Raw genomic sequence first — 27,227 nt, forward strand, 5'->3', positions numbered from 1 at the left:
ATTTAGTTTCGAAATTGATTGGAACAAATGTCCATTATAGTATTTTTCTTATATATCTTTCCCCTTTTCATTCTGAAATCCCAAGAATTGTCAAGCTGTGACTAAAACAATCTCGAAAATATTTATGCTTCTGAAGAGGAAAAAAAAAAAAGAATTTCCTAGTTTATAACCGACAAACAGAACAGGCTATATAGGTAGGAATAAGAGGTTATTGCTAAAAAGGGAGAATGATTACTATAGTTTTAAATATTATACGTAATTCATAATTCATCACGACGATATCATTTTCTTGCTAATAGAACTGGGATACAACACAGAGAATGAAGGCAACGAGCCTAATTCCCTCTAACCACGTACGATAATACATTAATGGAGACAATATTAAGCAATAACCTTAATTAAGCACACAACATACCAAACACACGGAAAGAAAGATGAAAATATAAGCAACTAATTATATATATGCGCATTGAAGATAGTACTTTAGTAGAAGTCGCCACAAAAGAGTCCCATTTCTTGTAGCGAAAGATGAAAATTCTTAGCTTATGGGCATCGGAAATCCCAGGGACGATTCTTTCCACAGTTGTTGAACAGCAAGCTTAGGGCGTCAAGAGGGAGAATACTGGTGCTGTTTGATTTAATGGCATCGCAAAGGCAATAAGCCAAATCAGCACCAACAATGCCTTGAATGAGAGAGCAACATTGAGTCTTAGCTTGACTTCCCAAATTAAGGTGCACCAAATCACTTAAGAAGTCAGCACACACTTCGTATTTGGATGAATCTGTAGGACATTTACCTGTAACTGTTGGGTAATAAGTAATGGAACTAACCATTGTGAAAAACAGAATATTTAAAGTGAGAAAAAGGGCAATGGAGGAGGATGCAACAACTAATTTATCCATTTCCAGACTTAATAGCACTGATCTCAATACTTTTGATATGGTCAAGTGAGAACTTTGCTTTGCTTATATAAGGAGAATAATTATTAAGAACTGAAATACCTTAACGACCATTCTTTGTTTGAAAATTGAATGTTAGGGAAAACATTTCTATCAAGAATTGCCAAGATCTTTGTACTACCGGAAACTTATTTTGATCAAAGCTCTACTGAACGAGGGAAACATGCATATCAATCATAACCTTTATTCTTTTTCTGTTTTACACCCTTTTGGCAAAGTTACTTTCGGGGGTTTGATTTCTCTCAGAACAGAAACCACAGTATCGATTGTAGAGTCCTGTTAATCTCATACTCTCTCGTTTTTGTCTATGAGTTTGGGCTTCTAATTGTTGCCTAAAGGATTTGGTTTGCCAAATTTGTATATTGTTAAAGGAAAATTAATACTACATCAACTATGCTCTTTCGTCTTTTTGAGCTTAAGATAATCCTTTGAATTAGTGTAATGATGTAGGCCCTTAACCGTCGTGCACGAATCTTAATCCCCAATTACAAAAAATGATAATAAAACTTTAAAAAAGGATTAGGAAACAAATACAATCTATTATGTACTAGTTGGGATCGGTTTAATGCCAATCGTTAAGATATTTGGTTAATTCCTTCTTTTTTTCATCATTTGGTTAATTCCTTCTTCGGAACAAATTAATAAGTGTTCATTATTTTTTTATAATTATTTTATGTTCATTCGTTGATCCTTTACTGTTGGACAAAATTGGGTTCATGTTTGAGTTAAGGAAAGAAACCGACTAGTTTCGAACAAAAGATTGAAATGAAATGAATAGTGAGTGGGCCTGCTTTCTTGGGGTTTGCTTCTTTTACAAGGCCTAATGGCATTAATGGGCCAATGTGAAATGCAGCAATAGCCACTTTTAAGTCTACTGTTGAAAATATATTTATAATTTATAACGTATTTGAAGATTAATCAATTCATTCATTTGAAATTGTATGCTAACCTTTAAATGTACATTATAAACAATGGATATATTTTAAACAATATGCTTAAAAGTAACTACCTGGTGAATGGTCGATTATGAACACAGGTGGCTATTCGAGTGAAGCATCAGGGGTCCAATTGTAAACATTGCACGGGGCGCCCCCATTTAACCTATACCAATATTTTTAAAATTATTTAACTTATACCCTAATTTTTACAACTTCAGGCGCCTCCTTGTTCCTACTACCTGTGCGTTCCTTTTCTTCCTCCTTTCTTTGTTAGTCTCTTAGAACATCTTGTTTTTAATAATTTGATACTTCGCTTCATCATTTATATTTGTGCAGATGCTTACATCACAATGCTTGGGGTGAACTGCTTTTCTCTATGCTTTTCACGTTTATTGTTTCCAAAATTTATGATTTAGATACTGTTGGCAATCTGATTATTTTATAGTAGTAATACACTATGAAAGAATAAGGTGATTATTTATCAAGTATGTTAGAAAACTTTTTCAAAAACTTCAGCTTATATAGTGCTGGAGTTTCTACAAATGAACTAAATAACTTCAGCATCTTCTGCTAAAGTTTTTGAAAAAGCTTTATGACAAAACTAATATATCCAGGACAAAAAAACTTCAGCTTATTTAGTGCTGAAATTTTTACAAATGAACTAAATAACTTCAGCATCTTCTGCTGAAGTTTTTGAAAAAGCTTTACGACAAAACTAATGAATCCAGGGCAAAAAAACTTGCTGAAGTTTTTACAAATGTATTAAATAACTTCAGCATCTTCTGCTGAAGTTTTTGAAAAAGCTTTATGACAAAACTAATGAATTCAGGACAAAAAAAACTTCAACTTATTTAGTGCTGAAGATTTTACAAATGAACTAAATAATGCTGAAGTTTTTGAAAAAGCTTTACGACAAAACTAATGAATCCAGGACAAAACTTTAACTAAAATATACTGAAGTTCAGCAAATACAGAAAAAAACTTCAGTTAGTAGAACGCTTAAGTTCAACAATTACAAACAACTTCAGGCCCGTCTACTAGAATGCTGAAATTTGTGTGATTGCCTTTGCTACTTCAGGCTCGTATACTTGAAGTTTACGCGAAAAGTGGGTACACTTGTAATTTTTTTTGCAAAACGGATATAGCTTAAAACGTGACCCAAAAAACGGGTATAGATGCAAATCCACGGTCCAATTGGAGCTAACAACTCCAGCCAAACAATAAGAAAGGAAAAAAAAATAAAGAAGGAAAATTAACTGATTATTTCTATTTATTTATTTATTCATATCAAGAATGTACTGATATTTTTAATATCCTTATCGGTTTCTTCTTTCACTTTGGATGCCATTTTACTTCTTTTCTTTTCTCTTTTTCTCTCTTTGGCATTCCTTAATGGAATGACTTGGCAAATTTAATTTGAAACTAATAAAGTAAGAATACTTGATTCAAATGATTCCGGAACCCTTCCTCCAAGTCAATTGAACTCCTAACCTTGAATGCTCACTAATAATTAGTAGAAAGTCACTAAGTTGGTCTGTTTTAAAAAATGCAAAAGAAAAGATATAAGAACATAAATTAGATATAGCCGGATCGGATGACTTATACACTCACCCGAATTTTTTATTTTACTTTTTATATTAATTGGCGACTCCAAATTTAAAACATCATCTTCCCTTTACCTTCTGTTTTGTTTTATTTCAAGATCCAAAAAACATTTTGTATATGGTTAAAACAGGGCCCACCCAATTTTACTTATAAACCGAGACCAGGGGGATGCATTAAGAATCAACCCCATCGCATATCAGACTGAGGCATGAAGATAAAGTACCGAGCTCTGGACTCGAGGTACTTGTCAAGACCGAGATCAGTAATGATCGAGGTCGAACAGGATAGACATCGAGCGAGACCGAAGATAGCATAATAACGGAAAGGCGAGATATCCGTGACTGATCGAGAATTGCGGCGGAAATCTCGGAACAGATCAAATCAAGGACGATTATTTAGCTAATCGTGGGATTTTCTTCTATAATTAGAATTATAACGTTAATAGGATTTCCTCTACTATATAAAGAGGGTCTTAACCATTTGTAATGATATGATATTGACGCATATCAAAGCAATACAATACTCTTTTTCTCTCATACTCTCTTGTTCATCAGTTTATTTCATAATTATGCTCTCACCCACTCAGTTCGAGGGCGACCTAGCTCGAGGACTAAATTGCATTTCAATACTGGTTTGCTTTACTTTGTTGTTTACTTCTGCTATTAATCATCGTATTTATCAATTGGTGCTAGGTGAAATTACGTATCCTTAAAACCACTTATAAGTTTATTTGTTATCCGATTTTATGGGTAAACATTTTGGCGCTCACCGTGGGGCTAAGGATAATAGTGATTGCCTGGTATTAATTCTCATAACACACATTGCTTTACGCTTCTCGTAAGTGTCTTTTGTTTTTAGGATCAACATGTCAAACTTTCAAGTAGCACCCACGCACACAGACAACAACCTTGGTCTTCATGCGAGAACGAAAACATAGCCGCCCCAGAAAATGGAGTACCTCCAGCCAACCTCGATATCGGATCCTACTGATGTTCAACCGACGACCGGGCCTAGTGGTGCTTGTGGCTTTTCCTAATTCGGCTTGGATTGAAAATACTAGACTTGAAAGGAAAACAAACTGTCCAGCCTTTCAAGCCCTACTAAGTAAAGGGGGATGCATTGTTGACTGCTTTAACCCCACTTCTGCTCAACATCGATCCTATCACATACTTCCTCAAGCAACGGAATACTCAATGCCCAAGTAGTTACACGTTGTTGATTTCAGACTCCTCCGATAGAGCCAACAACCATTCAGTGAATTGTCTTGTGTTACTAAGTTTCAAGACGTTCACTGAATCCTTCATGATGTTTTGGCGGCAGGTACTAGGGCTCGCGCTAGGCACTCACCTTTTGTGGATAAGCCGTAATGTATCTTGCTGGTAATGGATTGATTCTTGAATCTTGTTTGGATTAGGCAGGTAAGTGTTAAGAGGATCTTGTTGGCTTTCATTAGGTATACATAGGTACACATAGGACTTTCTTGCAATACATAGTGGTTGGCTTCGAATCACATGAAGCCCGTACTTGCATTCCTGTTAGCACTACAAAAAGCTCCGGTCTTAACGCCCCTACTACTGCTATGCAGCCTTTCCTCGGGTTCGTAGAGTCGGGTTTCCTATTTACCCACAACGGAGGAGCCGCCCCCACCAGGCAGGCGACCACGGGTCATAACGCACGCCGCCAGCCATAGACCCAGTCGATATTAGCTCCCATATTGCCATTAATGGAAATTTGGGTGTCGACCCTGAAAATAGCATCCGCAAAGACGCTCGAGCAGCCAATCAGAACGCACAAAGCGGTGAAGAAGGCGGAATTAGCCTTCGAATGATATTCGAGATGTTGCAGACTCAACAAGCTGCAATATAAGCACAACTCCAAAATCAGAATCGTGCACTAAGCAATATCGAGCTCGAGCCATCACTAGAAGTTGTTCACAGAGCCGAATCGGTGCCAAAGAGATCAAATGAAGTAGAATCAGAAACTAGTCCCGTTATCATAAAAATGCTCGAGGAACTAGCAAAGCGGATCGAGACAAGGGAAAAAAATATCGAGAAAAATGATAAGAAGGTGAAGAATTATAACTCCAGGGTTGACCAAATCCCGGGGGCACCACCGGTATTGAAAGGACTTGATTCCAAAAAGTTTGTCCAAAAGCCTTTCCCCCCAAGTGCGGCTCCGAAGCCAATCTCGAAGAAGTTCTGTATGCCCGAGATTCTGAAGTATAACGGAACGATAGATCCAAACGAATACGTCACCTCTTATACATGCGCCATTAAGGGAAATGACTTGGAAGATGATGAGATCAAATCCGTGTTGCTGAAGAAATTCGGAGAAACTCTATCAAAGGGTGCTATGATATGGTATCATAATTTGCCAACTAACTCTATTGATTTATTTGCTATGCTTGAAGATTCCTTTATAAAGGTGTACGCTGGATCCATTAAGGTTGCAACTAGAAAGTCGGACCTATTCAAGGTAAGACAAAAAGACAAAGAGATGCTCAGAGAATTCGTATCTCGATTTCAAATGGAACAGATGGATTTGCCACTGGTCACCGACGATTGGGCAGTTCAAGCCTTCATTCAAGGTCTCAACAAATGGAGTTCTACAATTTCTCAACAATTAAAGAAGAATTAGATAGAATATCCAGCCATAACTTGGTCTGATGTACATAATCGATATCAGTCGATAATTAGGGTCAAAGACGATCAACTGGGGGCTCCAATTGGTTTGATTTATCCCAATAGGCCCGTGGACAGAGTTAAAAGGGACATCGATTGGGAACCACGATCGAATAGAGACCGATATCAACTATATGGGAAACATCGGAGAAATAGCAGGTCGGGACACAACCCCATTCGGAATGATAGAAGGAATGATCGGAGACAAAGCTCCCGAGGGCTCATGAGCAAAAGTGGTTTCGATATGGATGACGGGTCCAAAGAAGCACCTCGACTTTCAGAATATAACTTCAGCGTAGATGCTTCCGCCATAGTATCGGCCATTGAGCGTATCAAAGATACCATGTGGCCTCGACCTCTACAGACCGATCTGGCCCAGATAAACCCAAATCAAATATGCAAGTACCATGATACCCATGGACATAAAACAGAATATTGCAGACAACTAAGGGATGAAGTAGCCCGGTTGTTCAACAAGGGGCACCTTCGAGAATTCTTAAGTGATCGGGCCAAGAACCACTTCAAAATTATAGATTCAAACAGGCAAAACGAGCAAGAAGAGCCGCAGCACGTGATTCAGATGATCATTGGAGGGGTCAATATTCCTTAAGGACCGGTATATAAACGCACCAAGGTTACGATCACAAGAGAAAAATGGACTCGGGACAACTTACCGGAAGAGACTTTGTCTTTCAATGATGAGGATGCAGAAGGGGTCGAACAATCTCACAATGACGCACTGGTAATATCTATCCTTATGAATAAAATTCAAGTTAAACGCATCTTGATTGTTCCAGGTAGCTCGACCAATATTAGATGATCAAGGGTCGTAGAGCAACTCGGCCTACAAGATCAAATTGTGCCCGCAACTTGAGTACTTAACGACTTCAACATGGTAAGTGAAACCACCAAAGGGGAAATTATTTTACCAGTAAATGTTGCCGGGACCATCCAAGAAATAATGTTCCATGTGATCGAGGGTGACATGAGGTACAACGCATTGCTTGGAAGGCCTTGGATCCATAACATGAGGGCAGTACCCTCAACACTTTATCAAGTTCTGAAGTTCCCAACATCGGAAGGAGTCAAAATAGTGTACGGTGAACAACCAGCCGCCAAAGAAATATTTGCAATCGACGAAGTGATACCAATATTGATGCTTTTATCATCAAAGGGATCGGAGTTGAAAGGAAAGCAGGAAGTCAAATAGCAACCACAATCACCAACCTCGGCCCGATTAGAGAACCAGGAAACTTTCGAGGATGATGAATATTATGATACCTCGAACCTTCATGATCCCCAATGATTCTAACGCAATGAAGCCGACGGTTGAAGAGCTGGAACAAATCATACTGATCGAGCATTTGCCCGATCGAAAGGTATACTTGGGCAAGGGGTTAACTCCCGAGCTCAGGAAAAAACTTATTCAATTCCTTTTAGATAACAAAGATTGTTTTGCTTGGTCCCATCTCGATATGACAGGGATCTCACTAGAGATTATCACCCATCGACTAAGCTTGGACCCGAAGTTCCGTCCAGTAAAGCAAAAGAGAAGACCCTAGTCCAAGGTTAAGCATACATTCATCAAGGATGAGGTAATCAAATTTCTCAAAATATGGTCCATTCGGGAAGTAAAATATCCCGAATGGCTAGCAAACATAGTGGTAGTCCCTAAGAAGGGAAATAAACTTAGAATGTGCATAGACAATAACGACTTGAACAAGGCCTGCCCTAAGGATTCTTTTCCTTTGACGAACATCGATCGCATGATCGATGCCATGGCTGGCCACGAGATTCTCAGTTTTGTCGATGTCTACTCCGGGTACAATCAAATACAAATGAACTCGGAGGACCAGGAAATGTAACGACCCGACCGGTCGTTTTGAGCTCTAACGCGTCGTTCAGTAGTTGGAAGTCATGAACAACTTCATTTCAGGTATATTGACTTGTACGTATGGTCAGAGTTGAATTTCGGGAAATTCGGAGTCAAATTGGAAAGAAACTTTTCATTGCGGCAACCTTAAGTTGAAGAAAAAGGCTAAGATTGGAATTTTGAGTAAACAACCTCGGAATTGGGATCTAAAAGTTCCAGCATATTCGTATGATGATTTCGGACTTGGGCGTATGTCCGGATTTGGTTTTGGATAACCCGTGAGCATTTCGGCGTATATTGTGGAAGTTAGTATTTTAGAAGAATTTCATAAATTTGGGTTGGAAGGCATTTCAGAGTTATAGATGTCCGTTTGGAATTCTGAGTCTGGGAATAGCTCCGTATGGTGATTCTGGAGTTGAGAGCGCGATCAGAAGTGAATTTGGATGTCCAGAGGTCATTTTGAAGTCATTTGGCTAAATATAGAAATTTGAAGGTTTTTGAGAAAATTCGACCGGAAGTGGAAATTTTGATATCGGGGTCGGAATGCGATTCTGAAAGTTGGTGCAAGTCTATAATGTCTAATGTGACTTGTGTGCAAAATTTGAAGTCATTCGGACTAGTTTTGGTAAGGTTTGAGACACTTAGTCTCTTTTGAGGAAGCTTAAGTTGGAAAAGTAAACCGGATATTGACTTATGTGTTAGAGGGCTCGAAATGCAAATTTTATGATTCGGATAGCTTCGTTAGGTGATTTGGGACTTAGGAGTGTGTCCGGAATATTTTTGTGATGACCAGTGTAGAATTAAGCTTGAATTGGCAAAGTTAGTACTTTGGCGAATTCCGGTTGATTGGTGAGATTTTGATCCGAGGGTCAGAATGGAATTCCGAGAGTTTCTGTAGCTTCATTATGTCATTTTGGACTTGTCTGCAAAATTTGAGGTCATTCGGACGTGGTTTGGTTGGGGTTTTGATCAAAAATGAAATTTGGAAGTTCTTGAGATTCATAGGCTTGAATCCGATGATGATTTGATGTTTTGATGTTATTTTGGGTGTTCCGAAGGTTGGGACAAGTTTGAATGATATTGTGGGACATGTTGATATAATTGGTTAAGGTCCCGAGGGACTCGGGTGGATTTCGGAAGGTTAACGGAATGGAATTCGGACCCAAAAAGAAAAGAAAAAGCTGCTGCAATTTCTGCTGCTAAGCTGTCTTTGGACAGCAAATGTGTAGTCGTGGAGCGTACTTCGGAGACCTATATCTTTTGATCTACAAGGAATTTTGAGATGATTCAAAAACGAAAGTTGTAGCCCTTCGTGTCTAGTTTCCAAAAAGATAAGGAAATAGTAATTTGGACATCTGTAGAGAAAGTTATGATCGATTGAAGATGACTGGTGGAGCAGTTTCTCCAGAATTTTCTCATTTCATGGAGCCGACTCTAGAAGCTCATATCTCAGGATATATAAAGTGTTATATGGTGTACAATCTATCAAATTAAAGATCTTCGAGTCTAGTTTCTAAATCTTCAAACCGTTTGTAATTTGGATATTTATACAAGACGTTATGGGTGTTTAAACAGAAGGTGTCCGACAAGGGAAAATTTTAATAGGATGTACAACTTGTATAGCACAAGTGCAAGGTACAACTCGATGAAGCACGAGCAGATTCTTTAAACACGGATTTGACTTATTTCTTTCATTTCTTTCATTTGGCTTGGATGATTTTGGAGAGAATTTCAATGGGGATTTTATCAAGCATCAAAGGTGAGTTGTTTCTACTTTTTTCAAGTTAAATACAAGATTATATGTGAATTAGAACATAAAAATCAGTAGAAAAGTGGGGTTTTAGGGCTTGTGCTTTTGAGATTTTCTAGGGTCGATTTGAAGGGTCAAACGAGCCCCGATTTTTGTGTTCTTTATATGTACGGACTAGTGAGAGGACGAAGAACATCTTGGTATAAATTTTTTTGAGTTTTGAGACGTGGGCCCGAGACTCGGGTTTTGTCAAATTCGTGAATTTTGATATTTTTCGATTGCTTTCGATTGAGTATTGTCCCTTTAGCATAATGTGACATATTCGTTGTGATTTTGGGCAGATCGACGCACGTGGAGGCCAATTCGAGGGGCAAAGGCGTCGCGAGCTAAAGAAGTAGCGGGTTTGAGGTGAGTAATTGATGTAAATGATGTCCTGAGGGTTTGAAACCCCGGAATTTCACATCGTAATGCTATATTGAGGTGACTTGCACGCCGGATAACGGGCGTGGGGTAGAGCACCATTGGGGATTGTGACTTAGTCCGTCCCGAGAGATGTTTTTACCGTGTTTTCTACTTGGATTAATTGTTACATTTGAGCTTCTTGCCAATTATTTGAATCCTTCAAGGATTGACATCACTATTTTCGCATACATGCATATCATTTGATCTCAGTCCAAGGTTTTAAATACTGTTTTGCAAACTCAGCCATCTTTCTAAGATTTGAAAACTTAAATGATATTTCTAAATGATATTTCGGGCTGAGAACTACTGTTTTACAAATGCCCAAGGGGCTTATTATGATTTTTAGACTGAGCATGGATCAGGATGCGTGCCGCAGCAGTGATTTGAAACAGTGGTAACAATGACACTTTATGATGTGACTTGAAGCAGTGGTAACAATGGCACTGTGTGATATAAATTGGTCAGGTAACAATGACTGACCATGACTTGATTGATGCCACGAGATGACTTGTTATTGCGCTTGGGCTGTAGGAGCTCCTACAGAGTCTGTACACACCCCCAGTGAGCGCCGTTGACGATAAATAAATTTCGAGGGGCTGATACTGTTCTGAGATACTGAACCCGGAGGGCTGATACTGTTCTGAGATACTGAGCCTGAGGGGCAGATTTCTACTTATTATTTTGATACTGAGCCCGAGGGGCAGATTTCTACTTGTTGTTTTGATATTGAGCCCGAGAGGCAGATTTCTACTCGTCATTTTACTGCCAAATTATCTTTTTTTTACTGGTTTAAAAGAAATTTCACATGATGTTTCACTGAATTGTTATTTTAAATGATTTCACTGCTTCTGTATAGAGTGTTGTGTGCCTTAACGTGTTTTCTTACCTTCAGTTATTATTTATATTTATTACTCACTGGGTCGGAGTACTCACATTACTCCTTGCACCATGTGTGTAGGTACAGGTATTCCCGAGGCATAGAGCGAGTTTTCTGCTGTTCAGTTTTCATCGGAGTTATCGAGGTAGCTGCATGGCGTTCACAGACCCGTTTTCTCCCTTATCTTCTGTTATTTATGATATCTTCAGACTTTGTTCCTAATTCCATACTTTGTAGAATTTTAGTAAACTCTGTAGTAGCTCATGACTTGTGACACCCCGGTTAGGGCTGAGTTGGGTTGGATTTCCGTATTTTATCTATACTTTCCGCTATTGGATATTATTAAACCATGTTTATACTATAATTGTGTTAATTAATTGTCTTAAAAGGATGAATTGGGTTGAATAGCTGGCCTTGTCTTCATGAGAGGCGCCATCACGACCAGGTTTGGAAATTGGGTCGTGACAGGAAAAGACTTCGTTTATCACTAAATACGGCACCTATTGCTATAACGTAATGTCGTTCGGACTAAAAATTGCTGGTGCAACTTATCAACACCTAGTAAATCGAATGTTCGAAGAACAAATAGGGAAATCTATAGAAGTTTATATTAATGACATGCTAGTTAAGTCCCCACGAGTAGAGGACCATTTGAAACATTTGTAGGAGACTTTCGATATACTAAGGAGGTACAACATGAACTCAACCCAGAAAAGTGTGCATTTGGGGTCGTCTCGAGCAAGTTTCTCATCTTCATGGTGTCCAATCGGGGGATCGAGATCAACCCCGACAAAATCAAAGCTATCGAGGATATCAAAGTCGTAGATAATGTGAAGGCTATGTAGAGGCTGACATGGCGCATAGCCGCCCTGGGCGATTCATCTCAAGGTCCTCAGATAGAAGTCACCGGTTCTTCTCACTACTTAAGAAGAAGAGCAATTTTGCATGGACCCCGGAATTCCAACAAGCCTTAGAAGAACTAAAATGATACCTGCCAAGCCCTCCACTGCTTCACAACCCGAAAGCAGACGAGCAACTCTACTTATACTTGGCGGTCTCAGAGATAGCGGTAAGTGGGGTCCTAGTCCGAGAAGAACAAAGTACACAATTCCCTGTTTACTATGTTAGTCGGACCTTAGGCGAGGTCGAAACTAGGTATCCTCACTTAGAAAAATTAGCGCTTGCTTTAATAAGCACCTCTAGGAAATTAAAACTGTATTTCCAATGTCACCCAATATGTGTTGTAACTACCTATCCCCTTCGAAATGTTTTGCATAAACCCGAACTTTCGGGTCGATTGGCCAAATGGGCCGTAGAACTAAGTGGGTACGATATTGAGTATCAACCCCGAATAGCCATCAAGTCTCAAATCTTGGCAGACTTCATGGCTGACTTCACACTAGCCTCGTACCCGAGGTCGAAAAGTAATTATTATCAAAATTGGGTACATTATTGGGGGTATGGACCCTCTTCACAGATGGTGCTTCGAACGTGAAAGGGTCCGAACTGGGCATCATTTTGAAGCCACCCATGGGTAACATAATTAGACAATCTATCAAACTTCAAAGTTAACTAACAATGAGGCTAAGTATGAGGCCATGATTGCAGATCTCAAGCTAGCTAAAAGTTTGAAGCAGAGGTCATCGAGGCCAAATGTGATTCCCTACTTTTGGTAAACCAAGTCAACAAAACTTTTGAAATCCGAGAAGACCAAATATAGAGATACTTGGACAAACTACAGGTAACTTTACATCGATTTTAAGAATGGACCTTACAACACATACCTCGGGAACAGAACAGTGAGGTCGATGCCCTTGCAAACATGGGATCATCATTGAGGATGACAAACTCAACTCAGGGACTGTCGTACAACTCTCGAGATCGGTAATCGAAGAAGGTCATGCCAAAATAAACTCTATGAGTTTGACCTGGGATTGGAGGAACAAGTATATTGAATACCTAAAGAATGAGAAACTCCCAACAGATCTAAAAGAGTCGAGGACTCTACACACCAAGGCAGCATGGTTCACTTTGGCCAAGGGTGGAACTTTATTTAGGAGGACGTTCGATGGGCCACTGGCGATCTGTTTGGGACCAGGAGACACCGACTACGTCCTACAGGAAATTCACGAAGGCACTTGTGGGAACCACACCGGTGCTGAATCACCGGTTCACAAAATCATCAGAGCAAGGTACTACTGGGCTGATATGGAAAAAGATACGAAAGAGTTCGTTCGAAAATGTGATAAATGTCAAAGTTATGCACTGATGATTCACCGGCCCGAGGAGCAGCTCTATTCGGTCTTATCCCCATGACCATTCATGAAATGGGAAATGGACATCGTCGACCCTTTACCATCGGCCCCATGTAAAGCTTAATTTTTTTTATTTATGACTGACTATTTTTCTAAGTGGGCTGAAGCACAGGTTTTCGAGAAAGTCAGAGAAAAAGAAGTCATACATTTCATTTGGGACCATATTATATGCGGCTTCGGGATGCCTTCCAAGATCGTGTGTGACAACAGAAAGCAATTCATCGGCAGCAAAGTAACTAAATTTCTCGAGGATCACAAGATCAAAAAGGATTCTGTCGATGCCATACCATCCCGGCAGGAACGGACAAGCCGAATCAATCAACAAAACCATAATTCAAAATCTTAAGAAAAGATTAAGCGACGCTAAGGGAAAATGGAGAGAAATATTGCCCAAGGTTCTTTGGGCGTACCACATGACATCGAAATACAGTATGGGGGCAACACCATTCTCTTTGGTCTATGGTGCTGAAGCTCTTATCTCGGTCGAGGTCGGGAAACCTAGCCTCAGGTTTCGATATGTGACAGAAGAATCAAATAACGAGGCTATAAGCACGAGCCTAGAATTGTTGGATGAAAGACGCGAGGCCGCCCTCATTCGATTGGCCACACAAAACAACGGATCTAAAGGTACTACAACTGAAGAACCAATCTTCGACACTTTAAAATAGGGGACTTGGTGCTAAGAAAAGTCACCCTCAACACTCGAAACCTGAATGAAGGAAAACGGGATCCAAACTGGGAGGGACCATATCATGTCCTTGATATTATCGGAAAGGGATCATACAAGCTCCACACGATGAATGATGAGCAACTACCAAACAATTGGAACATATCACTCCTAAAGCGATACTACTACTAAGGTACGACCTTCTCCATTTTTATTTGCATTTTAAGCTAACCAATTGCAGGTGTTCGATTAGGAACGATGATGGATCCTACAATACGAATTCTTTAGGTCTGAAAGCACGCATTGCACTTTTTCCCTAGGACTGATTTTGTCCCAATTGGGTTTTTCTGTGAGGTTTTAACGAGGTAACCATTGATCGTGCTAACTTAGAACAATTCAACAGTATCCGAGGCTTCTTTATAATCAACCTTAAATACTGGGGGTCATTGCCCTCGAATGTCAACTTTGTTGCAAGGAAATAACTTCGTAACAGCGGGGTCTCGATAGGTAAATTTTGTAAGGGCCAAACAGTCAAATGAACTATGCCCATATAGGTTACTCGAGCCCTAACATCAAACATGTACGCATGTATAATCATCTATTGAAAGAAGTATTTTCCCTTGACGATATCTCATGCCTTAGAAATTTTTTTCTACTTTCATACTCTTGATCTATTGTGTAAACAGGTTTAAGGGCCGATCATATCAAAACCCCACGCTTGAGGACTGCCGTCTGAAAAACAAATGAGATCGAATAATAAAAACTTCGAGACCATAAGACCTTAAAAGGCGACCCTCGATTTTAACAGGCCACAACCACCCAACTCGGGGACTGACACTTTAGGAAAGCTCGAAGTGAAATGGGAAAATAAGCCAAGGACAAGTCCCAAATAAAAAGGCTACGACCAAATTAATACGGTTCGGAGACGTCCCAATTTCGTAATAAAACATGCCTTCAAATATTATCAAAAACCGGTTAAAAAGGCTAGCCTTGGAAAAATCACAAAGCGCTTCGATAATATCAAGCCTCGAGAACCCTAAAGGGTGAAAATTGTTCGAATTCTTGAACAATTACTTATTTCATGCTAAGGCATAACAAATTTTGTATAACTAACAATAAACTTTTTAAGCCGAAAAGGGGAAAAAGCTAGTCTTTTTTTACAAAGGCCACATCGGCCTAATACAAAAGCCTAAGGGAAATCTTTTGTGTTGAGTTCGAGGAATCATCTTCACTCAATAAAAATCTAAGGGTTACCTTACTTCGAGTTTGAGCAAGTACTCACTCAACACTAGTTCAGTTTCGGTCCAAATTACCTAAACCTCGAACCTATGCAATTTCATAAGGCATAAATAAAATAAAGTAAAGACAAGACAGAAAGGGAAAAAAAGATCTTTTATATATCAAAAATAATTTACAGGGGCGACATGGCCCGATCCGAACTCTTTACAAAGGCTGAAACAGCCTTAAAAGAAACAATACTAATCCTAAAGGCCTAGTCTTCTTCTGGAGCAGCTTCTTCGCCCTTAAAGTCTTCTCCACCAGATCCGCTCACATCCTCGGAATCCTCATGGGGAAATGCTAACTTTCGAGCCTTTGCTTCCTCAGCGTTGGCGATCTCGAGTTCAGTAGATATGTCGAAACTCTAAGAAAGAACTCCCTCGAGAGCCTCCCTTCGGGCCTGCCACTTCGAATGATCTGCCCTTGGCCTGATCGAGGGTGGCTTCAGCATCGACTTTGTATTGAGCCGCAATAGCTTAGGCCTTAGTATTGGCCGTGGCCACTTCAGATCTGGCAACCTCGAGCTCCTTGGCCAAGTTAGCCAAATTGGACTCGAGCTCCTCGACCGTCTTTGCCTGGATCGAGGTATTGTCCCTTGCATATCAAAGCTGTGACTTGGCAGAATCCAGCTCTACTTGAACGATCTCCTTTTGTGCAGCCAAAATATACATACACCCCTTGAACTGTTCGACTTTGGATCGCACTTTATCTATTTTCTCTTGAAGGCCTTTGATCTGTTCGAGCCTCTGTCGAACCTGTAGAATGGGATTGTTAGTTGTTATCTCTGACTCGTCCTCACTATCATGAAGAACTCGGAATACTTGCTCAGCTATTTCTTCATGCACATTTCGAGCCTCCACCAGGTCTACCTGAAGCCTCTCACTAAGAAGTGTATAAGTATTGCATTTCTCAGTGAGACCCTAGACTTCGACCTTGCGTTCCTCTCGGATTCGGAGAAAGACTTCATACTACAGTATCGAAGCCTACGAGAAAGGAAGAAAGTGTTAGAAATATATATAATTCAAAGTCATAAAAAGATAGCAGCCCTTGAACTTAATCGATTCAGAGCATACTGGGCCTCGTTGAACAAACACGCAACGTCCACGACGTCTATTTTTGCTTGATCCTCTTCGGTACCAAGCATCGAAGATAGATCTCCATCCCTACGGGAGAAGAAGAAAATGTGAGTATCTTCCGGGATCGAGATGATAAGAGGCCACTTACGATCGGGGTCAACACTGGGGGCCGGGTATTGGTTGGTCAGTGTATATCTCGAGGAAGCTTCATTCAAGCTCTTCCTTGGTATGTCCAAATCACCCAAACCGGTGATATGTTCCACATCAGCGAAATAGCCACAGAAAAAATATTCCCCTCTGTGGTCCCCCTCTTTGTGACAAGACTCTGCAGCCTAAGCGTCACGTGTTATCAAATCCGGAACTGGAGAGAACGAGGAGGAGTCCCCGATCACTATTGCCCCAGATGGGTCTTTAGAGGCATCATCTTCATTCCGGGAAGTCTCGAGCTCGGTTTCTACACCAGCCTCGACTACCTCCTCGGTGGCCTCCCCATCTTGAGATGAGGCATCTTCAACTCTTTCCGGCTCGGGCTCATCAGATCGGTGTAAAGCAGCTATGGCTCCTTCCTGTTCAATGGTTCTTTGAACCTCGATGCCATCTTTCACCTGAGGCACCAACCTGGAGTCTTCTTCTTCTTCTTCTTCTTCGTCTTCATCTTCGGTATCATCCAATAGTCTGTGAGGGGATTCCATAATTACGTGGATAACATTCCCATTAGGCTTACGGGGCCTTCTGGTCGGCCTTTACTTTTCTGGGCTTGAGGAACTCGGAGCCTCCTTTCTTTTCTTCTCTTTGCCCTGCTTCGGGGCAGACAGGTAAAGGAGTGCCTCTTCTTCAGGAGAGGGGGGATCATTGGCACGTCCTTCCCAAGTCATACAACATGAAAGAGATGAGTAAGTACAATAACAAAGCCCGACTGAAAACCTTTCCAAGGAAGAAATTTACCATGGTTACGGGCCTCCCATCGGCCCTTTGACAACTCCATCCAAGCTCACACGGAATAAGTTTTATGTGACACCTATCCCTCGACCCATTGCCTCAGGTTGGGGATCACTTATGGCACAACGGCCATGACTGCAACACAAAAACTTAGATGAGGGGAAGACAAGAAGTAAAACGGCAAAAATGAATATTCAAAGGCAGAATGGTACTTACGTTTCATGTTCCACTTTTCAGGGAACGACATGTCTTCGGTAGGAATTAAATCTGAAGTCTTTATTCGGACAAATCTGCCCATCCAACCCCAGTCTCGAGTTTCGTCTATACTCGAGAATGGGCGTATGGTGGCTCGACGGTGGAGCTTGATCATGCCTACACGATAAAGTCGGGGGGCGTAGAGGCGCATGAGGTGATCGAGGGTAAAAGGGTGCCCCTCGATTTTGCTTACAAAGAATCGAAGGAGGATCATGATCCTCCAAAATGACGGGTGGATTTGGCCCAGAGTGATATCTTACCTCTTGCAAAGGCAATGATGATAGGGTCTAAAGGACTTATTGTGAAGGGGTAGGTATAGACACTTAGATACCCCCTCCTTGTAAGTTGTGATGGATTCTTCGGGGATAAGCACTACTACATCCTTGTCTATCCAGTTGCACTCATATTTCACCTTCTCGAGAAAACGTTCAGTGATCGTACACATATACCTCGACATTGATTCATATCAACCCAGTGTCGGGGGTATATTCTCCACCTTGAAATCGACAGTAGTGGCACACTTTGTTGGAATGAAGTCCGCAAGGGGATGTTCAGCCGTGGTGGCGGTCCCGGTGGACTGAAATGAAACGGTGGTTTCTTTATAGGGGACAATTTTAGAGGTATTAGCCATTTTTGATAACGAGGAAGAACATGGGTTAGGATATATGACGTTTTAAGAAGAGGCTAGCAATGAAACTTGAAGGTTTGCAGAAGAAGAACATGAAGAATGCAAAGAGCTTAGAAGATTATAGCAGAAAGATTAAAGTAAGGTTTGAAAGAATGGAAAAGAGGCCTATTTATGGGTTTCACAGCGACGGTTCAAAGTTGCTAGTGGCCGACCGGTAACTGACGCGCCTTAAATGCCTGGTAAATTGAACTGATGGGATGTTTCGGTCGCCTCTACCGCTTATGCCACAATGCTTACGTAATGATAAACCAAGTCCTGGTTCGTAAATTCAATTTGTTTCTTATCATTACATTCCAAAAAACGAGGGGACTATCTGTATACGGTTAAAATCGGGCCCACCCAATTTTCTTGATTAATCGAGACCGGGGGATGGATCAAGGATCAACCCCATAGCATATCAGAACGATGCATGAGGATAAGATATCGAGCTCGGGACTCGAGATACTTATCGAGATCGAGATCAGTAATGATCGAGGTCAAATGGGATAGACATCGAGCGATACCGAAGATAGCTTAATAATGGAAAGGCGATATATCCGTGACTGGTCAAGAATCGCGGCGGAAATCTCGGAACAGATCAAATCAAGGACGGTTATTTAGCTAATCGTGGGATTTTCTTCTATAATTAGAATTATATCGTAAATAGGATTTTCTCTACTATATAAAGAGGGTCTTAACCATTTGTAATGATTTGACATTGACGCATATTAAAGCAATACAATACTCTTTTTCCCTCATACTCTTTTGTTCATCAGTTTATTTCATAATTATACTCTCACCCATTCAGTTCGAGGGCGACCTAGCTCGAGGGATGAATTGCATTTCAATGCCGGTTTGCCTTACTTTGTTGTTTACTTCTACTATTAATCATCGTATTTATCAACTGGTGTTAAGTAAAATTATGTATCTTTAAAACCACTTATAAGTTTAATTGTTATCCAATTTTAAGGGAAAACACATTTTCTTGGCATACACCTTTTTTTACTATTTAGTTGTCTTAGAGAGCGCGTGCAACTATGTATTTAAGCTGCTACCTTTTCATTCACGACTTGTCATTCCCATAATATATCAAGAGGAATCCAAATTTACCAGTACTTGTAGACCCTATTAGCCCGGTGATAAAACTGGAAGATTCGAAGGAGTAGGTCGAAAAATTAATCTGGTACGTGAAAGTGAAAGTTGATAGTGGGTGTGGGTCGCAACCCCATCAGACAATCAATTTGGATTATCGACAAGGCTATAACAATTTAGGCAAACATGTCCATTTCCTAGTTATGAGTATATTGTTCATGTATTTGCACCTTTTATTCATCATTAGCGATTTCGGTGTCTTGCCGACGTTCATGTTCTCCATCTAACTACTTCCCCTTTTCTTTTCTTTTTTCTTTTTTTTTGATTTCTCAAAATAGTACATAATAACTTTATATAAATTAAGATAGTAATACTTTCTTTTTAACAGAATTGAAAAAAGTGCTTACCTAACACTTGTTTAAATACTTCAAAGGTTTTTTTTAAGCTTTGTACTTTTATCCAAACAAGTAATTATTTATTTATAAAACAAACTTCAAACACTTAAAAAATGCTTTTTTTCCCGCTAATCCAAACGGGCTCTAAAACCTTTGAACCTAAATATCTATGATCACCTCCATCCTCACCATCTTTTAGTAGACAAGTTCGACTGATACACCAGTCTAGCTCGGAATGGGTATAAACATCCTCTTTAGGTGTAGCAAATGGGCGGGTCGAGTCGGATATAAGACGAGTCAAAAATGAGTAACGAAAAAATAGATAAATTATTTGATCCGATCCATATTTAATAGAGATAAAAAGCGGGTTAACCAGCGAATAATATAGGTAACCGTATTATTCATGACTTCTTGAATATGATAACTTTTTGGAGAATTCCTAGTCTCGCAAACTTAAAGAGCCCCCAATTTGAGATTTTACAAACGTAAAAATTAAACCCGTTAGTTATACATTGGTTATCCTGTATACAGTCGAGATCATAACCCTCCGATTTATAGGCTTGGGGCACCGTCCTGAGCCCGAAGTCCGGTCGAGATCAAGTTCAAGTTCAAAGGACCAGGCCCGAGTTTGAAGGCGAAGCACGATGCTTACCGATGTCAAGTGTGTTCGACCCCGAAATAGTACCATTGGGGATTTGTACTAGGACAAGTTAGATTCCTGCCACGTCCCCAAAGTCATGGCGCAAATCCCGGAATATGATTGTACTATTCCGTACTAGGCGGTTAGACAGTTGTACCAAGAATATTCCTTACTGTAAATGGAAATATTCCTTATTTTGGGCTCCCCTATTATATAAAGGGAATCCCAATCATTTGTAAGAGCATTATGATCATCACTGAGCAAAGAATATACTCTCTACTTTTTTACTGTTCATTAGCATTATCTTTTAGCTCCATTGTTCTTACTTTATTTTGATTACTTAACTGTTCTTACTACCCTAAGCTACCTGGAGGTCACCGCCTCGAGGTCACCACTGTCAAGTATTATTGGTTTGATTCACTTCTATCTTTCATTTCTACTTCACATTTCTTGATTATTAATTGGTATTGAACTAAATCGCATATCTTTAAAACCATTAATCAAGTTTAACTGTTACTCGGATTTTCGAGGTAAACAGTTTGGCACCCACCGTGAGGCTAAAGATAATAGTGATTATTTCTTTACTGATTTTCGTTACACACGTTATCTTTTCACTTTTTCTTGTCAAGATTTTTTGATTCTCAGGCTTAAACATGTCTAGCACACAGAACGCACCTATTCATGACAACGAAGGTCTTGGAGAAAACATCTACATAGGAGTCGGTGTACCATCGATAAACTCAGGGAAAGTGCCAAATGCGAAACCTGTTGATGTTAGTTCACACATTGCTTTGAATTCAGATCTAGGCATGGACCCCGAAGGAGATGTACGCAGGGAAGCCCAAGCCGGAGGCCAAAAAACACAAGGCATGGAAGAAGGAAGAGTCAGACTCCAAGTGATATTCAAGATGCTGCAAGCCCAGCAAGTCGCCATCACTCAACTTCAGAGTCAAAATAGAGCTCCAAACACAGCCGAACCAGCGAACACTCGGCGTGCTGAACCAGCGCCTGAAAGTCCCGATGAAAGCGGCTCGGGGACTGACCCCACGATTATGAAAATGCTCGAGGAACTAGCCAGAAGGATCAAGTCCGGAGAAAAAAAATTTGAAGAAAATAATAAGAAGGTGGAAACGTATAACTCCCGGGTAGACCAGATACCAGGGGCATCTCCAGTTTTGAAAGGTTTAGACGCCAAAAAGTTCATACAAAAACTATTCCCCCCCCAAGCACGTCTCCAATGCCCTTTCCCAAGAAGTTTTGCATGCCCGATATACCAAAATATAATGGGGAAATCGACCCTAACAAGCACATAACTTCATACACTTGTGGGATTAATGGAAATGACTTGAATGACGAGGAAATCGAGTCGGTGTTGTTAAAGAAATTCGGGGAAACACTATCAAAGGGAGCCATGATTTGGTATCATAAATTAGCTCCTAACTCTATTGACTCATTTGCTATGCTAGTAGATGTCTTTGTGAAAGCGCACACCGGGCCACGAGAAAATCGGACGTCTTCAAAATAAAGCAAAGGAATGACGAGATGCTAAGGGAGTTCGTGTCCCAATTTCAGATGGAAAGAATGGAACTACCATCGGTATCTGATGACTGGGAAGTACATGCCTTTATGAAGGGTCTAAACAAAAGGAGCTCGATTGCCTCTCGACAATTGAAATGGAACTTGATCGAATATCTAGCTGTGACATGGTCGGATGTGCACAATCGTCTTCAGTACAAGATCAGGGTCGAGGACGACCAGCTGGGAGCTCCCTCAGGTTTAGTTCATCCTAGCAAATTCACAGCCAAGCCCCCGAGGTACAGAGACCAGGAATTGAGATTCTACAAAGAACGGTACCAGCCATATGCCAAACGAAGAAACAACGTCCCTAGCCGTGACCCCTCTCGGAACGATCGAAGAAATGATCGAGGTCAAATTTCTCAGGGACTCATGAGTAAGAGCGGGTTCAATAAACATACCGACCCCACAGAGGCTCCTCGATTATTAGAATACAATTTCAGCATAGATACGTTGGGGATTGTCTCAGCTATTCGGAGAATCAAAGACACCAAGTGGCCAAGCCAATACAGACCGATCCTTCTCAAAGGAACCTGAATTTGATGTGTATATACCATGGCACACATGGTCATCGAACAGAAGATCGCAGGCAACTGAGGGAAGAAGTGGCTCGTTTGTTCAACAAGGGCCACCTTCGAGAATTCCTAAGTGATCGGGCTAAGAATCACCTCCGAGAAAGAGATGCAAGAAAAATTGAGCAAGAAGAATCACATCACGTAATCTACATGATCATTGGCAGAGTCGATGTCCCCCAGCAACTTGTATTCAAACGCACCAAGGTGTCAATTATAAGAGAAAAACAGACTCGGAGCTATGTGCCCGAGGACGTCTTATCATTTTATGACAGGGAAGCAGAAGGCATATCTTAGCCTCATAACGACACCCTAGTAATCTCTGTCCTTTTAAATAAATTTCGAATTAAGCGTGGTTTAGTGGATCCAGGTAGCTCAGAAAACATAATCAGATCGAGGGTCATGGAACAACTCGGCCTGCGAGATCAGATAGTACCTGCGTCCGGGGTCCTGAATGGCTTCAATATTGCAAGCAAAACAACAAAGGGAGAGATCATCTTGCCAGTAAATGTAGCCGGGACCATACAAGATACGAAGTTCTATGTGATCGAAGGTGACATGAGGTATAATGCACTCCTCGGAAGACCGTGGATACACAACATGAGGGCAGTGCCTTCAACTCTTCACCAAATGATGAAGTTCTCGGCGGAGTAAGGAGTGAAAACAGTCTACGGAGAACAACATGCAGCGAAAAAAATATTTGCTATCGAGGAAGTGGTACCGGTGCCTGAGCCCATAACCTCGGAGAAATCGAGCAGCAAAAGTAAGCAGGTGGCTAAATAGCCATCGCAATAGGTAACCAAACTTCTTAAAATAAGATCTATTTGGTAGGTAAAACACCCCAAGGGGTTAGCAAACCTGGTTCTTAAAAGGGGAAACAAACTTAGAATATGCGTAGATTATAAGGACTTAAACAGAACATGTCCAAAATATTCTTTCCCCTTGTCAAGCGTCGATCACATGATCGATGCCGCAGTCGGCCTCGAGACCCTACCTTTTCTCGATTCCTACTCCGAGCACTTATTACATTTGGAGCCTATTGTTACAACAAAATGTACTCCGGGTTGGAAAAATATAGGAGCTACATACCAACGCCTAGTTAACAAAATGTTCGAAAAATGAATAGGCAAAATAATAGAAGTTTGTATTGATGATATGTTGATTAAGTCCCTGTGCGCAGAGGACAATTTAGTTCATTTACAGGAATTCACTACTACAAAAAGGTCTTTGGCGGCAATTATTTAGCGGCAATTAGGTAATTTCCACTAATGAATTATTTAAGCTAAAATATTAGCGGCACATGACCATTAACCAGTAAAAGATATATTTTTAATGACAATAAAAAATAATTGCCACTAAAAATCCCTAATTGAATTATATTTTTTATTATTTTAACTTTCCCTCCGTATAATATTTCCCTCCAATTTTTAGGGACAACAAATTACATTCCCTCCAATTAGAAAACCCTACAATTAAAAGAACAATAGAAAAAACCAAACCCTGTAATTAGAATGATACAGAAGAACGACGCATATAATTAGAATGATACAGAAGAACGACGCCTATAATTAGAATGATACAGAATAACGACAGAAAACCTGCGCGTTAACAGCATCGCTGCAAAAGCCTCCGCCCTGCCACGGTCTCCGACCATCCCAGGTTGTTCTCGATCGAGTTATATATAATTTTGGATTGATGTTGCTCGATTATTATCAGTCTTCTCTATCAATCTTCTCCCTCTCATTCGTCTTCAATTTCTGTTACGTGTAGGTTTCAAGAATTATTGCAGAAAGCCTTCGTCTCCTTCAATTTATGCTCTTAATACACAAAAGATTTTGCTTACCAGGTTCCAATTTTGATTTTTGATTTTTGATTTTTGATATCCAACTACAGCCTTTTGGGATTAGTGAAAGTATAGCTTTTTCTGTGTTTACTAAGTCGTTTGTGATATCTGGTTGTTGGTAGATTAATAGTCGATTGATTGAATTGATTCCTCATCTGTTACTCTCTTGTTTTTTAATTGGTTCCTCTGTTTTTAAGGCTACTGTTATTTTTGTGATTTTTCAAAAATTTTCTAAGTGTCAGTTGACGCATATTGATGTTTTAGCTAGGTAGTGAATTTGTGCGTGATATGATTGCATCATATAGATGCTTCAATCTCCTTTTTATATAAATCCAAGATATTTTGAGCACTTACGTCTCTTTATATCAGAAAAGCTAACTGCAAGCTTTTCTACCTTCGGTTGACCTGGCAAAGATATTAGTGTGTCAGCTTCTTCTTCTCCCTTGTAATTGGTGGCGTTCACAGTACATACTATTGATACAAAATCAAAAGGAACACCACCATTTCAACTAAAGCTAATTATCGTTTGGCCATATTGTAGTGCTTGGCCCTTAAGGTAACACAGAAAGAAGAAGAATAAAAAGCAACAGCTGTAGAAAATGTAAAATTAAGGGCTAATAGGCAATGAGATAATGGAAAGTCGAGTGCTATTACTATAACAATTGTGCATCCCCTTGATGATATACACACGCATCATATTGTTGTCCGAGTTTAATTTCTGTACACTTGACAATCTGACATTAACTATAACTATATATCAATTGCAATTACTTAAGTTGGGACTAGTTAGTAAATTTTGATGTCCGAAGATGCTTCCTATTTTCCTCTTGCTGTTCTGTTCCTATGTTTGCAGCAAAATCTATCATAACAATATTTGGCCAAGTTAACTCATTGAATTAACATCAGTGGTGTGGGTTCCTCATGTACTACTACATCTTGCAGTTTGTTTGTAATAGAAATAGGAGAAGAAAATGGAGTAGTTTCTCTTTCAGGACATATTGATCTAGCCACTTCCTCAAACCCTTGCACGTTCATTAGTTCTGTTGATTCTGTGTTGCAGATATCTTCTTCTCTCTCCATCAGTGCAACCATACCAAGCGATTGCCATCCATCCTTACAATCATATGTTCAACTAGCTTAAAGAAAGAAACATACATAGACCATTAAAGGAGAAATTATCATTCAACATTGCCCTGCAAAATTAGGCCTTGGAAAAGCTATCCGTATTCAACTATACAGTCTCTCTAAAATTGATCCAAGTGAGCCAACTTGATATATAGACATTATGATTACTAGTTTTTCTTTCATAATTTACAATAGATTTGCTTCTTTTCCTTCTTCCATTTGGATAGGTACGAAGAAAGGGAAGCTGAGTCAAGAAGTGCACCCGAATCATGGGAACATATCCACAAGAAGCCTAATTGTAAGAGAGGTTTTCAGTATGAATTGACATTCGAGGTTGACCGAGATTTTGGATTTCCAGGAGCTTTTGTCATCCGGAACCAGCACAAAGACAAGTTTTTTTCTCAATCTATGTCTCCCCAAGTTACATTCAGACAAATGGTTCATTTTGAATGCAATTATTGGATTTATCCCAATCATTTAACTCAAAAAATAAGGATTTTTTTCTCAAACACTGTGAGTGTAAAACATTTCTTCTAACATGTATTAGTATCTTTCAACAAAAATATTTGCAGTGCCTTTGATCATCTTATGATGCTTAGTGTTATCTTCCAAGCCAAACACCAAATAGTCTGCTACAACTAAGGAAACAAGAACTTGATACCTTGAGAGGAGATGGAACTGCAGGGAGAATTAGAGAATGGCAACGAGTTTATGACTATGATTTCTATAATGATCTCGGTGATCCTTAGCAAGGGGAAAGGCTTATTTTAGGAGGTTCAGTTTCTTATCCATATCCAAGGAGAGGCAAAACTGGTGAACCACATATTCATTCAGTCTAGAAATCTCTCTCCCTTCTAGTGTAACTTTCTAATCACAGAAATAGCACAAACAATAATATTCTTCTTCCTGAACTGTTACTCTTCGAACAAAAAATGAGAAGGGTATGTTCAAGATAGACAATTGTATCCCTCCAGATGAAAGATTTAGCCCCGCAAAACTGTTAGAGTTTACGACGAAAGTTATCCAGGCCACCTTGCACTATGTCGTTTCTCAGGGAGAATCGGTGCTAAGAGAAGAAACCAACCAGTTCAAGTCATTCAATGAGATCAAAGAGCTATTTTCGGCAAAGAAAATCTAAGTGGTGCAAGAATGGATGATAAGGAAACTGGAAACTCATCTACCAAAAGAGATTTTCAAGGAGACTGAACGTGGAATCAAAGATTACACAGCGAAGTTTCCAATGCCTCTAAGACAAGTTTTGTTTCATGTCTGGATTATTCATGCACATGGAATGAACTTGCATGGAAGGATGACAAGGAGTTTGGGAGCCAAATGCTTGCAAGAATTAATGCAACTCTAATTCAGTGTTTGCAGGTAAGATAACATGCTTTTGCTTCCTAAAGAGAATTATGATAAACGTAACCAGAAGCTTCATAATAAAAGAAGAAAAGCTAATTAAATGGAAAGTTATAATGGAATACAACACATACCTATTTATAGGTCCACGTATTATATTAACCAATGAAGTACTAATTCAATACATAAAACACTAACTCTGACATTTTAACACGCTTCCTCAAATTTTTGGTATGACTTTCTTGTGTACCTGCTTTATTAAAAAATAGTGTATTTTGCACTTCAC

At 39.9% G+C, this 27,227-nt stretch overlaps 2 protein-coding genes across 2 annotated transcripts; both read right to left on the reverse strand.

Annotated features, from left to right (window-relative positions):
• Nucleotides 1-543: 543 nt before the first annotated feature.
• LOC138874872 (14 kDa proline-rich protein DC2.15-like) lies at nucleotides 544-903 on the reverse strand. The gene has a single exon (XM_070153663.1). The coding sequence runs from the start codon at nucleotides 901-903 to the stop codon at nucleotides 544-546; it is 360 nt and encodes a 119-aa protein (XP_070009764.1).
• A 15,105-nt stretch (nucleotides 904-16,008) lies between these two features.
• Nucleotides 16,009-17,174, reverse strand: LOC138874882 (uncharacterized). The gene is made up of 2 exons (XM_070153671.1): nucleotides 16,875-17,174; nucleotides 16,009-16,275 (listed from the first exon to the last, which is right to left on the reverse strand). Exons 1-2 carry the CDS (start codon nucleotides 17,172-17,174, stop codon nucleotides 16,009-16,011), a joined length of 567 nt encoding a protein of 188 aa, XP_070009772.1.
• Nucleotides 17,175-27,227: the final 10,053 nt, after the last annotated feature.

Source organism: Nicotiana sylvestris, chromosome 1 (assembly GCF_000393655.2).
Source record: "Nicotiana sylvestris chromosome 1, ASM39365v2, whole genome shotgun sequence".
Taxonomy (NCBI): Eukaryota; Viridiplantae; Streptophyta; class Magnoliopsida; order Solanales; family Solanaceae; genus Nicotiana; species Nicotiana sylvestris.

Excerpts from the sequence above, each read along its gene's own strand:
- LOC138874872 (XM_070153663.1), bottom strand. The coding sequence starts at position 903 with ATGGATAAATTAGTTGTTGCATCCTCCTCCATTGCCCTTTTTCTCACT.
- LOC138874882 (XM_070153671.1), bottom strand. The coding sequence starts at position 17,174 with ATGGAATCCCCTCACAGACTATTGGATGATACCGAAGATGAAGACGAA. Across the intron at positions 16,276-16,874 it reads AAGACCCATCTGGGGCAATA|GTAGACCTGGTGGAGGCTCG; the intron begins GTGATCGGGGAC and ends GAGAGGCTTCAG.